Source organism: Manis javanica, chromosome 1 (assembly GCF_040802235.1).
Source record: "Manis javanica isolate MJ-LG chromosome 1, MJ_LKY, whole genome shotgun sequence".
Classification (NCBI taxonomy): Eukaryota; Metazoa; Chordata; class Mammalia; order Pholidota; family Manidae; genus Manis; species Manis javanica.
In genome coordinates, this window is record NC_133156.1 from 6,746,297 (window position 1) to 6,761,595 (window position 15,299).

The 15,299-nt window shown below is 33.8% G+C and overlaps 1 protein-coding gene across 6 annotated transcripts in view; it reads right to left on the reverse strand.

Moving 5' to 3' along the window:
- The window catches only part of PSPC1 (paraspeckle component 1), an 89,799-nt gene that overhangs the window by 18,652 nt on the left and 55,848 nt on the right, over nucleotides 1-15,299 (reverse strand). For 2 of the 6 annotated variants that reach the window (XR_012125729.1, XM_017656937.3), the window contains one exon: nucleotides 13,535-14,028. The exons of the other annotated variants lie outside the window; for them this stretch is intronic. Coding sequence is in view for 1 of the 2 variants with exons in the window: in XM_017656937.3 (XP_017512426.1) it covers nucleotides 13,843-14,028 (186 nt within the window). In the remaining variant the exon portion in view is untranslated. Of the gene's footprint in view, nucleotides 1-13,534; nucleotides 14,029-15,299 lie in introns of those variants that run through there. 6 annotated transcript variants of the gene reach the window in all.

A 15,299-nucleotide genomic window follows, 5' to 3' on the forward strand; every position in this document is an offset into this window, starting at 1 on the left:
TCATGTAACACTCCCAACAGGCTGATAACCAAATGCATTCTTTATTGATAACACGATTCCAAGACTTTGTGTTCACATGTACCTTCTTGAATTTTTCTTCTTCTAATTCATGAAAGCTCAAATTATTAAATGGTGCTATCCATATTTATGTTTCCCATCCTTTTCTGTTTCCTCTTAGGCCCTTTCTGCATTGTATCCTGATTATTGTACTGCATTCTAATCTTTACTACTCGAGCTTGGAGTTGCTGAAGAACAGGAACACCTCATATCTACTGCACACTGGCTGCCTTGGTCTTTAAAGAAGCAAATAGCTTCATTTGCCAAATGGAGCTAATATTCCACTGTCACCCATACCTACTGCACAATTAGTCATTCAGAATCTCTAACAACTTCTAGCGTATAGTATAACCTAGGGTCTTTCCAAATACAACAAGGATGTAATCTCTTAAAATTCATTCATGGGCCCTATCCTTTTAAATATCATTTTTTTAATTGACCAAATAGTGTTAGCATATATCCAACATCGTGTAACAGCAGCAAAACACATACATTAACATTTTAATGCCTACTTTTAACAATGTGATTAAATTATAAAAGGAAATAAGGCAAAAATCATTGTTGTACTAGAACCCGTCTGTGTGCATACTACCCTAAGTAAATAACTAACTAAAGGACAAATAGGAAAAGAATCAGAGTAACCCATCAAAATGAATTCTCAAGTGTTCATTCGATGACAATCCAGCTGAGCGCACACACCACCCGGAAGAGCCCTGAAGTTCTAAGGGATATGATTCTGCTGCAGCTGTTCTGTAGGGCAGCAGTTCAGAACAGAGCAGAGAAAGGCAGGCCTCCAAATGGATGAGGAGGAGCTGAGTGTAAAGACAGGATGATGAAGAGCATGGGAAATTAAGGAAAGATGTATATAAAATAGTTCAAACAGCTAACTAATGGTCTTAAAAACCAACTCTCTTTCCTTACCTCTAAGCTCAAAGATATAAAATACAACCATGGTTTAAAGAAATGTATTAACTATATTTAATATATTAGCTATATAGAAAAAATTACATTGACTTGATCCCAATTTTGGATGCCTTAACTTGATTCCATTTATTTGCCCACCCAAGTCGAATGAAATAAAACATGCTGACTATTAACCAAACTGTACTCTAACACAAACTAGAAAAAATTTTAAGTCCTTTCCAAATACTGCATTATACATTTAGCTCCTAATTTTTCATCAGACGTGGCAGCATTCCCATTCTAACTCCCCACATACTGATTTGCATTTATTACAAAATATATAGTCCAGGATACAAGAATATACTAAATATACCTAACAGAAGACAAAAGCCAAAATGCAAGAACTGAGTGGTGTCTACGTAAGAAAAATGGAAATCTAATCTTTTTAGAAACATTTCAAGTCATCATTGTAAAGGCAATCCAGAAAAGCAAACTGCCTATTTTGTATATAATTTTTAAAATCCTTATAATCCAACCAACTGAACAGTAATAAATATTAACCCAAAGGTCACACTAACGCAAGCAAGTGGATGGGGCGGAAGGGAACCGGAAGCCTTTACACCCCCCAATATTGGAATGATTACCCACTCTTAAATAGGAGCCATCGACATAAAACACCAACTCAAAGAAACATTTCTTCAAGTTTATGTATTAATATTTTTATCTTCCCAGTATTAGTACAAAATAGTTTCTCAATCTCTTTTTGGTACAATGCCCAACTTATTTATCAAAGCCTCTAGGAGGACTTGGTGTTCCCTTCGTAACATCCAAGTTTTACTGAATCATTTCTCCTAGAAACTTTTACCACTTAGACATTTTAAAGTTCAATTACTAGAAGAATTACCATAATTAGATCTTCAGTGTCTATAGAAGCGTATATGATCATACATAAGAAGTGTATACAGGTATCACGCATGCATTTTAACAGAGACCCTTCTGAGTATTTCCTGAAGAGTTACACTTAGCAGTCAACTGGTCCCACTTTGGCTGCTTCTAATCTTTTCTTCAATGGACATCAACAAAGATGCAAAACAAATATGTAAACTTTAAAAATCTGTAGCTTTCATTTTATATTCAATTAGAAAAATTGTTGCTTTCCTGAAGAGAAATACGAATAGGATTCAGACACTTAGAGCAGGTTTTTTAAACTTCTTTCCAGTTCCTCCGGTTCCCTGAAATGTAGGGGGTTCCACCAACACCAAGGCCCATATGGATATAGCCAATACACAAATCTTTTTTTTTTCAGTTTTAAAAGTTTATAAGAACTCATTATTGTTCCAGCTGTTACAAACTGGTCTCCTTCCATTCCACCAGCCTCATCCACTCTACTCTCCAGCCTCAGAGAGAAAGAAGGTGTGGACTCCTCCCATTTATCCATTTACATTTCCTTCCTTCTCTCCCTTTCTCTCAGTACTTTCTTTTTAGACATATTTCTATTTGGACATATTTAAGGGTACATATTCTTCCAAATTCTATTAGAAACTAGGCTGTCCACTCATGTTTTCTGCTGGTTCTTCTTGCTCTGACCCTTGATAGAATTGTGTAATAATTTGTCATTTCCTCTCATTATCTCCCTGGCCACCCACTATGACTTCAAGCTCAGAGAAGGCATGGACCACTTGTTTTCTTCGCTATGAACATGCACAGGCTGAGACCAAAATGCTCAGTATCTAATGAATGAGTGAGTGAGCAATCTGGGATTCCCATCCACACTCAGGTACTAAAAACTTTACTGTCAAATCTATGCCATTACTCCCTATTGTTCCTGTTTTTTGGCCTTAACTCAGTTAAGATACTGCGTGTCTTGCATTGTGCTATGGTATTGGGAACATTGATAAAAGAATACAATGTAGACACAATAAGCAAATAAACTAGTAAATATCCTATACTGACAAAGTGACAAGAATGGATAGAGGTGATGTCCAATTCTATTGGAGAAACTGTTCCTATTCTTTTTTTAAGAGACCTACAAAAGTACCTGGAGGCAGAAGAACCACTTTAGTGTTCAGTTTAGTGAGCAAGGGGTGGAAGGTAGATGAGGTTGGAAAGCCAGACTGAGACCAGATCAAGTTCAGTCCCATGGCATACAATGTTAGATTTTACTTTAGACAGAATGCTACTGCATTTGAGAAAGGAAAGAGATCACAACCTACTTCAAGTTTTAAAAGGATGCACTAGATATCATGTGCACAACAAATTGCAAGAGCAAAAGTAAAAGCAGGACAAGTTTGGAGGGTATTTCAGTCATCTTCAGTAATAAAATGACAATGTCTTGAGACCATATTAACCAGGTAGAGAGGTTTTCTGGTTTTCCAACAAACCATCACAGGTACTTAAAAACCAAAATACTCAAAAATCCAATGGATTATACATATCTTCCTCTCCTCAAGCAGCTACCCCCCATCCCCAGTCTTAAACACACTTACCTTGCATCTCAATTAAAGGTTATCACTACCACCCCATCATGGAAACCAGAAACTCCCAGATTACTTCGCATCTCCTTCTCCCACCAACACACAACACCAATGCAGTTGAGATCCCTCCACTTGTTACTCCTCTCTGAAATCTTAACACCTCACCAACACTGAAGATCCTTTCAAATATCATGTGGGGGTAGATCTGCAGATCAATTATCTATGTGGTCTCTCTGCTTTTTATTTCTGACCCAGTCACTCCTGTCCTGGGTCAGAAATAACTGGGTTAAAATAACTGTCCTGATGGCCAGTTACGTAAAACGTAAAGATTAAACCTCCATAACTCAGGTCAACCAGAATTTCATCTGAACTTTACTTCTTCCCTTCTCCATTCCCACGTCCCTCCCCTGGACAGTGCCTTAACTGCTCAGGTTCAATGCTAGTCTTTACCAGCCCTCTGATCACACCATTTCAACATCCCCCAACCCTTCCTGCCCGATCCCCCTCCAAAAATCCTACAACAATCAAGTACTTACTCACTTTCATGAACTGCTCAAAAGTTACATTAGTGAAGCCTTCCCAACATAAGTAGATATATGCTTCTAAGTTTTCAGAGCATTATTCCTTAATTCTCATTATTACCGGTTGGTCTAAAAATTTGCTTACAGCTGTACACCCATTAGACTCCAAATGCCAAGAGGGCAGGGACTATTTTTGTTCATTTCTGTATTCTCATTAGTAAGCACTGTGTGTCTGTTGTTGCCATTCACTCACTGAACATTTACAAAGTAAAGAAATTGGGATAAATCACTAAATGACAGATAAAATCCCCAGTCTTAGAACTGATATCCTGGGTGGGATGAAGTTAAATAAATGAACACAGAAACTTCACACACAAGTTTTAAGGAAAATCTTGTTTGACAGTAAAACTTTTTCAGGACTTACATTTGCTTAAACATTTTATGGAGAGTATCACGTTAAGATAATAAACACAAAAGCAAAAAGAGTAAAATGTTAACTTAATGTGCACAATTTATTTCCTGAGAAGTGGGTGCCCAAACTCCTTTCTTGCACTCCTGCACAAACACCAAGTAATTATACTATTGGAAATCCATCTCACCCTGTCACCTAATGGTAAATATACACTTGACAAATTTTAAATGGCAATCTCAAATCACTCATTTAAAAAGATAAAATAAGTCGACTACATAATTACATACTATATAAAGAGATTCTAGGATTAGTCATGTAAGAAAAATTTTTGACAAAATTACTATTCAAACAAGCATCATCCATTAGAAAAATGCCAATAACATATTATGTCAAAATGTCTATTTTAAGCTTCTTACAAGCTGCATTAAAGAGGAAAGACAGCAACAGATGAAATTAGCTAAATAGTGTACTTTATTTAACCAAATGTACCCAAAAATAGTTGACCCTTGAACATGAATTTGAACTGGGAGGGCCCACTTAAATACAATTTACTTCAATAAATTCATTGCAAAATTTTTTGAGATTAGTGACAATCTGAAAAAAATTTTTCTCTACCTTACTTTATTGAAAGAATACAGTATATAACACACATTACAAAAGATGGATTAATTGACTGTTATCAATAAGGCTTCCAGACAACAGGTAAGTTAACTTTTGGGGAATCAAAAGTTATATGGAGATTTTAGATTGTGCAGATCAGCACCCCTTTCCCCACCTTGTTCAAGAGTTGACTGTATTACCATTTCAACACAGCCATGTAATGTAAAATATGCGTGGAACTGCAAAGATTTAGTATGAAGAAAAACATGTAAAATATTTCACATCTAATTCAAGTGGTAAATTTCCTTTAATACTATGTTTATTTACATTTCATTAACTTTAAGATGCAGTAGATTGACATACCCGAGTTGTTCCAAATATGCTCAGCACTGTATTGATGACTGAATTACAGTAAAATTTAAAACTTCAGTTAACAGTATCATTAGTCTCAGTTCCAAAGACTCAACAGCCACCTGTGGTCACAGGAGACTTACAGCATCTACTTCACAGATTAAAAAGGATGCTGTCCCTACTCTACTGAGACTGGCATTTTCTCCCCTTATCTAGATTAGTAGCTGTCATTTTTCCTCCCCTTATGACTAGACTACATTAACTTATTTCAACTCTGTCAATTTGTTCCTCTAAGTCTAAAAGCACAAGTGCCATGGGAACTGCGGGTTGTTCTACTTTGTGCACAGCTGTATTGACAGTGTCCAGGGTGCAATAAATTACTGTTACCATAGCAACTGTAGAAAACCAGTAGTTTCAAATGTTGCTAATTATTTAGTATGTGTATTAATCTTATATGACCTATAAAAAAGAATGACTAGAAACTAGTTGTGACAGGTGGTCTTCCATATTGCCCAAGTAACTAAAAATAATTCAAATTGAGAGCTGTATTCTCCATCAACCTAGGAAGTATCTCATCCATTCACAGATCTACAAGATAACATGAATTATACTTTAGTTTTCCTTACCTCTAACACTTGTAGCACAAATACTAGGACACAGATTAAGCTTACTCTTCCTAAAATATAAGGACATTCATTATACTGCAAGGCGTTAATTAAGAATCTGAGTATGTACTTTCTATATTACACTTCTCATCCCCCAAATTTGGAGCATGTCATTTTCCAAAGTTCTGATACTCCTTACTAGTACTTTAGAAGACTTAATGGCACAAGATAACAAAAGACAAGTCTTTTTAATTTTCCTGATTAATCATGCACATAACTAAACAGTAGCAACAGAGCAATTACAAATTTTAAACTTCTATGGCTTTCTAGCAGGGTACCAGCAAGGCTGTTAAACATGTTGGGTGGCAGGGGAAAACAGCACTCTCCCTTATCCAAAGTTTTGCTATTCATGGTACCCACAGTCAACTGCAGTCTGGAAGTAGGTGAGCCTCTTTCGGGTATATAATCAGGCCAATCGTGCCCTGACACTGTCACAGTGTCTATGTTACTCATCAAGTAGGCATTTTATCTTACGTCATCACAAGAAGGGTGAGTACAGTACAAATGACAATTTTGTGAATTAGTGTTTTTTTAAACTGCTCTAGTATTTTTCATCTCTTTCTGTGCCTGATTTATAAGTTAAGCTTTTATCATAGGTATGTGTGGGAAAAACACAGTATATAGAGGGGTTTGGATGCCATCTACAGTTTCAAGCATTCACTGGGGGTCTTGGAATGATGCCTGCAAATAAGGTGGACTACTGTGGGGAAAACAATCTGAATCAGAAAGCTTCATTACTGTACAGATTAGAAAACAGAGTAGAAACTTAAGTTTCCTTTCACAAAACTTCTATTTTTCTGTATTTATATACCTAAAAATAAAGTTAAGCTCTAAATTTTGTAGATATAAGTCATTGTAGTACCAAGGTACTGCCATAGGAGTTAAAATAATCATTTCTTGAAGAAAATCAGCAGGAAAAACAAATGTGTCAAGAAACCTATCCATATAAATTATATTAAGGATAAAACATTATTGTGCTCTCATTCGCCTGCCTGAGATTTCCTCAGTTGGAAAATAGATTAATAAGCCACCTTGGTGTAGAAGCCCAGTCTCTTTAAGCCCTGGCCTTCCAAAGAGCAAGAAATCCAATTTCTTAATATAATAAATGAGGGAGGGGTATGCTGGTACAACGTTAAAAAACAAAAGGCAGATGAAATGACTTCTTGATCACAGATAACATGTGCTCCCAGGGTCAAACTCATTTCTAGTTCAGAAAAAAACAAAGAGCTTGTTGAAAGTGGATTTCCTGGGAAAACTGAGAGGGCACTAGAGTAGTCTCTGGGAAGGAGCACACAGAGGCACCCAGGTAACATGTGGATTATGATTTGAAACAAGTCTATACTTGTTACCTATACACAGATATTCTTAGAGGACATTCACAATGGCCCAGAAACCACCTTCTGATATTTTTAGAAGGTTTCAAAAGCAGGTAATTATTTCTTTGCACTGATATAGATGTAATTTTTTTGGAACTATTGACATTATACGCTATATGCTCTCATTATGGACCAATTTGTTTTAGAGTACTGCATCATTTTGAATAAACTTTCAATCACATGTATACGTAGCATGTATCTTTGTAAGGTCTCACAAAGCAGGCTATAATTTGTTACCATTAAATTACTTAACAATTCCCATTTAGTGAATTCCTTGGTGGACATTACTTTCTAAGTACACAATAAATACTGAAGCTACAAAGCAAGGGAAATTGCGTTTAATAAATATACTTCATAGTCTTAGATAATTCATTTATCAAATCTTTATCTTCAATCTAGAAATGCAGGTGAGCTCACACAAGAAAGTCAGGCCATCATTTTAATCCATCAAAATGGTGTCGGCTCTATTCATTTTTACCAGGATAATAAGGAAAGACCAGGACAGTTTTTTAGTACCTTACCTTTCAGGCATAAACATGTTCAAATACACTAATACAAAAATAATTACATTATTTCATTTCTCATATAGTATGGATAGCTGAAAATCACTTAAGTGAAAAATATTCACAAATCTTTCAAAATGTGCTTTTCTATATTCCTTCTTCACTTGAATAAGTAGGCTTGTGAACACAACAGAATCCTAGTTCAGTAGAGCATAACAAGTAACGTATTATGTATAAGATTTAACACTCAATACCCATGACATTGTCTAATCAAGAAAAATGGGCTTTTTAGACTATTTTTCAATTGGCAAGTAGCTGGGAAGTTTGGGAGCGTTTTGGATTGTCTCCTATTTGGCCAGGGATCCTAAACAACTTACCAGAAGAGTCATCTATGCCACCAACCATAAAAATCAACCAACTGAAGAAATGTTACTGTGCCTGTTTTCACTGACACTTCAGAACAGAGGTTTTCAAAGTGAGATTCTGTTTCAAAGCTTTCGGTATCATCCTCCAACTTGTTTAGAAATACACATTATTTAGATCCATCTGAGATATGGGTAGTCAGAAACTTTGGAATGGGCCCAGAACTGTTTTTGATAAGCCCTCTAGCTGATTCTAATACACACTGAAATCTAAGAACCACCAATTTAGAGGGACGTCAATGGCTGCTGTCCTGTAACTTGGGGCAAGGATTTTCTTTTTCCATTGGTGCATCTCAGAATTGAGAAAGGGTCCAGTATAAAAGATGACCCCTCAATACATATTGGTACAATGAATAAATGGACACAGTAAAATTTTGAATGACATGGCTCCTTCATAAATGCTACATGACTGATAAGAATTAACATTATCGAGTAAGTAACCATTGAGCAAGTTACTACCGCCTTCAACACTAAACAGTCAGAAATTATCAAAAGAGAATCACTCTCTGTAGGATTGTTTTTCTCAACACATAAAAACACTGACAACATTTGATAAGGATTTACATTATCTAATAATCCCAAAATACCGAGGAAAGATTAACTACAATTACTCTGGCAAAATGTGTAATGAAAGTAAGATGCTTGTTTTCATGTATGATATAATAAGAATTTGAAGAAAATAAATTATTTAAATAAGCATATAAAAATAAAAATGCAGGAAAGTCATAGGCTGAGAGTGGTAAAGTTAATAGATACGATTATTTACATAGTTCTTCTAAAACCCAAAGATATACACAAAATCTCATTCACATTCACACAAGTTCAATTGGTTGACATTTTGAAGAAAACAGAACAAGTAAGGGTATCTTAGAGATCCAGTCACAGATAAAACAAACGATTACTGTAGCTACTCATTTGAGTTTTTGATACTACCACATATAAATGTCTTATACCTTAAACAGAGATGTGGAATATATAATAAAATACACAGCTGATTTTGTAATGACAATTTCAGAACTAGAAACAAATTTTTGGTATATCAATTCCAAAGTCTTCAAAACCACCTACATGGTCCACTTACATTACTGTTGCTGCAATGCAGGACCCTTATATTTAACAAATAAACAAAAAATTATTTAGACTATGTCTTTTTAAAAAATAAGAAAATTGCCAAGAAATCATGTATTCAAAGTAAGTACTTCTTAATTTTACCTAATTCTACCAATATTCAAGTTTTAAATTTGCGACGTAAGTGTCTCACATGAAATTTGGGTGACTGGATTGAAACAGAACTGAAATCTTGTTTACATGTCCAAACAGAATACTATCTCTTTTAAAATTCATTTCTTTAATTCAGAAAGATAAACAGTAATTCTAAGTTAAGATTTTTAAAAACAGTCAACAAAATATGATACCTGTTGCAGAGGGAGGAGTTAGTAATGGGAATGGTGATTAAAGCCATAAACAATATACTTCAAAAATCTTTTTTAATGTGCATTATGAACTCTGGCTAAATTACTTTAAGAAATATAGTATCCTCCACCTAGAAAATATAGACTTCTCTTACTGAAAACTATCATAAAACAAAGTACATACTTCTAATTCTACCAGATAAATAAAAATATACTCAAATATTAAGTTTCAACCTAAAATCCTTAGAAATATTGATAATATAATTATGGTTCTTAAAGAAAAAGATAAGAGGTCAAATAATATTTCCAAGATAACAGAGTACCATCATTGAGCCTTTAAATATTATTATAAAATTCAAGCTTCAATCATTAATGTTGTTATTCAGTAACCAAGGAAACAAAAACTTCAAAATATTTTTCCTAGTTAGAAGACAGTACTTTTGATATAAAAATATGAGCTAATAGAACTTACAATGTATGAATCTAGCTTTTAAAGGTCAGATATTATTTTAAAAGATCAGATGCTATAAAAATAATGAAATTCTTCATTATTTCCCCAGAAATGACATTCTATAAATTATCTGACCATATTCAACTGGAAAATTGTGTGCATAGTTCATTTTACATAACTGGGAAAAACAGTATGTCTAAAAATTGTTTCCTATTTTTTTAAATTTAGTAATGAATGGTGCTGGAAAAGAAATAATGCTCTTGTAAAATATGAAACTACTTTCAATGTATTTAATCATGACATGTTTACAATGAAATCAACCCATACTGGGCTATTCACCATTAAGGGAAGGACTTGCTACTATAAAACTGTTTGCTACTCCTCCCAAGTAAGTCCATCTATAAGTATCTATGAATTAAATACAGGGAAACATTTAAACTGTTAAATCTTGGAGTTAGGCATTTGGGTGTCCATTATTTTATTCTTGAAAATAAGAAGCCTGACTTCTTAAATTATTGCTACCCTCTCAAATAATTTAACATACATTAGATTATATAAACAAAACTCTTAACAAATACAAAACATTTCAATACCACCATACTCTCCAGGAAATATCCTCTTATTTTTGTAAAATAATGAGTCCCTTTTTAGAATAACCAGTTCAATTTGACAATTTCTAACTTTTTAAAGGTTTGAACATAATTTGATCACATTCCTTCACAAACCATTTCCTTTCAATCACACATTTATGTTCTTTTTCTCATTTGGAATCTAGGTTGTAATTATTAACCTAAATCCCACTTTTTAATTAGCGACCATTAATCAACCACACTGATAGTTAGCAATTATTACAGACATCACATATAAAATCAAGTTACTGAATCAACAAGTGTAAAATGTAAAGGTATAATTTCAATTACCATGTGAGAAACATGATCCAATGTTTGTTACTGTCCTTGATATTTGTTTCTATTAAATGGTGATTCCAGCTAAAACAGACATTTTCCTTAATATTAGTAATACATTAATATATTTAATTTCTCCCATTGAATGCTCAGCACTGATTTTAAGTAGAAAAATCCAAAAACTCAAGAACAAATTGACCTTTATGAAATACAAGTGAACCTCAAGTTCTTTAAAATCTACATCTGCCCAGACAAAAATCCATTTATTTTCAAAATAACAAAAAGGGGAAATTCTGACAAAACACTGCTAAAATAAAATAAAACAATTAGGAAAGTGGATATTCCTTTATTTTGTGCACAATTACATGTTAACAGTATATGAAACCTAAGTCCTGCAGACTTTAAACTCAGTGTTTCAAATCATGACACAAAAAGAAACATAATATTGTAGTGTTATAGAATTAAAATTGTTCCTATTACCTTGTTATGGAAAGAATTATGGTAGCATGTACAACAAATCCATACTTATTTAGAAAAGCTAATACTATTCTTTATTTTTATATCTACCACTTTTGAGCAAGTGACATTCAAATATATTCCCTGGTATACTAATTCACAAGAAAAAATACTGACTGAACCAGCCACAAAGTTTTTAACTACACAAAACACTAAAAACTGAATAACTAGTTCACAGATGCTCCACTTGACTGTCACTCAGAAGCTGACTGCTCCCAGGGTACACTTGGTAAGTACTGGAACAAGGATTTTCTTGATGCAGGGGAAAGCTGTGTAGAACTCTGTTCTTGGAGCCAGAGTTGAGCCGGACACTAGAATGTTCAGGAAATTAGGACATCTCTTTGTGCACTGGCTTTCAAATGTTCTTGAATCAATCTTACAGAATGTCACAGCCTTGGCCAAAGATAGCTTGGTATTAACATCAAAGGATTCTCCCCATCTTAATTCAGCTTTGAAGGAAAATACAATGCTCAAGATTGCCTAAGGATTATATATAGATGATGGGAAAGATACATATACGTACAATAGATAAATTAAAAATTATAGCTACTATTAAAACTCCCCATGGTGCAACTAATGTAACAAGTTACAACAAATCTCACTCCCTGCCAACTCATACTCATGGAAAACATGATGAGCAGTCAGTGACTACTGTTTTACAATCCCCAAAGCATGTTAATCAAAGATTTTGTTTAAAAAAAAAGCCAGAATATTACAAATTTTAGGAAATAATTCCATCCATATTATCTAAAAAAATAGCACCTGAAGTAGAAAAATACATAAGAAAAATCTAATTGGTACAGAAGAATTCATCTCAATTATGTTTTACACCCAGCTACTTTTATGCAAGATTTTAAATAATTAACCAAATGTCTGTCTTTCCAAAGAATGCCTTCTAGCAAAAGCAGAAACCGTGTCAAAAATGAGAGGTAATATTTACCGTGTTCATCTAAGAACAGCACATTAATCTTCAGAAAAATGCTAGAAGCATGATATAATAATACAGTGAAATGTTATACGACAAATAACTATGCTATGATCGATGGCTGATGCACTGCATTTGTGGTGTAACTTAAATATAGGATTATGTAAATGTAATTTTAAATTAAACATAATTAACATACAAAATTTTAAGTATGGTCAGGACTTTGCTTCGGAATAAAAATTATGTGATAAAATCAGTTTCTTTCTACTACTGCAAAACCAAACTTGAACTAACACATTCGATAGAGAGATACAATCTTATTTCATGACCCTAGCCATTCTCAAATTAATTGTTTTTTGAAATCACCACTTGAACTGTATTCCTTGGAGATAAGCATACCTAGCCTGTCAGACAAGTTTTACTGCAGAGACTTAACAAATTAGAGGAAAATATTTACAACACTAAAGAGTCAGGCCATATTTAGTACTTCTAAAACTCAACATTCTAAAGAAATGCCTAATTTCTCCAAATCACACAGCAAAGTCTCACTTAACATCCAACCTAACAGTATTGCCTAATTTTGAAGAAAACTTATAGGGTAAGATCAAGATATTGATTCCAAATAAATGACGGCAGAAAATAGACATTATCTTACAAGGAGGAGATTTGCCTTCAAACGGTTTTTTTTTTTTTTTTTTTTTTTGGTTTTCAAGATTCAAAAGATTTATTTGGAAAAATCAGCACAGGACAAAGATATCCTTAATATTCCTTCAGAATCTATATGAAATGTAGACAGCAAATCTGATTTCACAGAACATCAACGGTTTATACAAATGTAAACTCCCATACCCACCCCTCCCCAAGGTAAAACTCTATCTACCCACTGCTTGACTGACATTAGCTTTTACTAAGCTTCTACAGTACTACTTGCACAACTAAAAAGCAGAAAATCATTTTCAAAGGGCTGGACTTTTGGTTAAAGCAAGCAAGTATTACTGTTACAGTGAAGTTTAGTGTAACTGTAAGAGAATACCACTAACATTTTTAAATTATCCAAAATGATTTCTTTATTGAGTAAGTAACTACACAGATTTCACAGTACTATGGCATACTTATATTTAGGTAAAGTCACACACATTTTAACATTCACAATGATGAGCATCATCATTACCATTCTAATCTACAAAGCTTATGAATAAAGAAAAATACAAAAACCTCAAGTTGTACAAAAGAAAAACTTTAAAGTCTGCATACATTAACAATAAAACCATTTCTTCCAGGTAACAGGTAAAATTGTAAAGGCATACCACCAAATTTTTTTCTCCAGACAGCCAGGAATGAAAGAGCTTTTAATATCTACGACGCTTATTAGGGCCTTCAAAGTTGCCCCCTTGGCTTCCTCTACCAAAACCACCAGGACCACCACTAACAGGACCTACACCACTCATTGGTGCTTGAGGGGTTTCAGAACCTGCTCTACTACCCATAGGAGATCCCATCTGTGATGGTGGTCCTTGCGGAAATCTATCATTGTGCTATAATACCATATAATAAATATGAAGTCCATTTGGAACACGCCAAATATAAGTGACAAGAAAAATTGGCAAAATCCCAAGTGGTGGTGTCATGAAGTTCAGCAGAAAGTCCAGCAGAATCAGGATCACACATAGAAGGAAGAAAGGAGCAATTTAATTAGTTACTATGTTAAAAAAAAAAAAAAGCATCTGAAGAGTTACATATTGCTAATGCTATGCCCCATTTCATGAAAAAAACAAAACGAACTTATTTTTATGAAGTGAATGCCATCTTAAACCAAACTGGTATTATAATACTCTTCTTATCTCTCTTTTTAAAGTTTTTATTGTATGTAACTGTGCTGTGTACTAAAAATACTTTTTAAAAATGAGAACTAAAACAGGATCATCATCACATTATCTGAAAAAGTAAAATTTTACAAATTTCAACAGCAATGCTTTTAACGTAGAAGTACTAGCATAAACACAGTTATAATCCCAAAATGAAAACTTTTGAGGTGTTTTTCTGGAAAAACTATATTATCAGGAAAATTGAGTCTTTAAAATTGACAGTTTGTCAACATGTACTATTTACTAATAGCACAATTAGATATCTGAATGATGTATTTTGAAAAAACTTCACAATGATAACCACATATATTAATCTCAAAGGTTGAATTAACTTCCTATGTAGAAGTAAAATGTCAGTGTGAAAAAGACCAAGGTTGATATTTAGATAAAGTTTACAGTGGGAAAAATGGGCCAGTTAAAATATTATTTCTAAATTACTACATAGATGATTATGGACTACACAATTTAGCCAAAATAGTGCAAATCTTTACTAGCTTTCAGACTTCAATGGAGGACACAAGTACACTAGTTAATTACATTATGTGCCATCTGATCACAGTAGTCATGGCACTGCCTCTATCTCCTTGTATAATCATGCATTAAAAAAAAAAAAGTTTAGCATGTCCAATTTTTCCAAATTCTTAATAGGATTGCACTTACATAAATGTTACGATAAAACATTACATCCATCAGTTCCCAATTATCTCCCATCTCACTTTCCAATTATCTCTGAGATCAGGATGGATTTACAGCTGATGGCATACCTGAGTTTAACTGACAGTGCTGCTTCTTTCTTGGCAGCAATGGTGCCTTAAGATTTGATGTGGTAGATTTAAAACTAAACTGCCTTTTCGAAATATATCAATCAATTTTCCTTTTCAAAGTGTCAACGATTAACAAAAACCAAATGAAAACATATTTTGCCAACATAAAGCCTCATT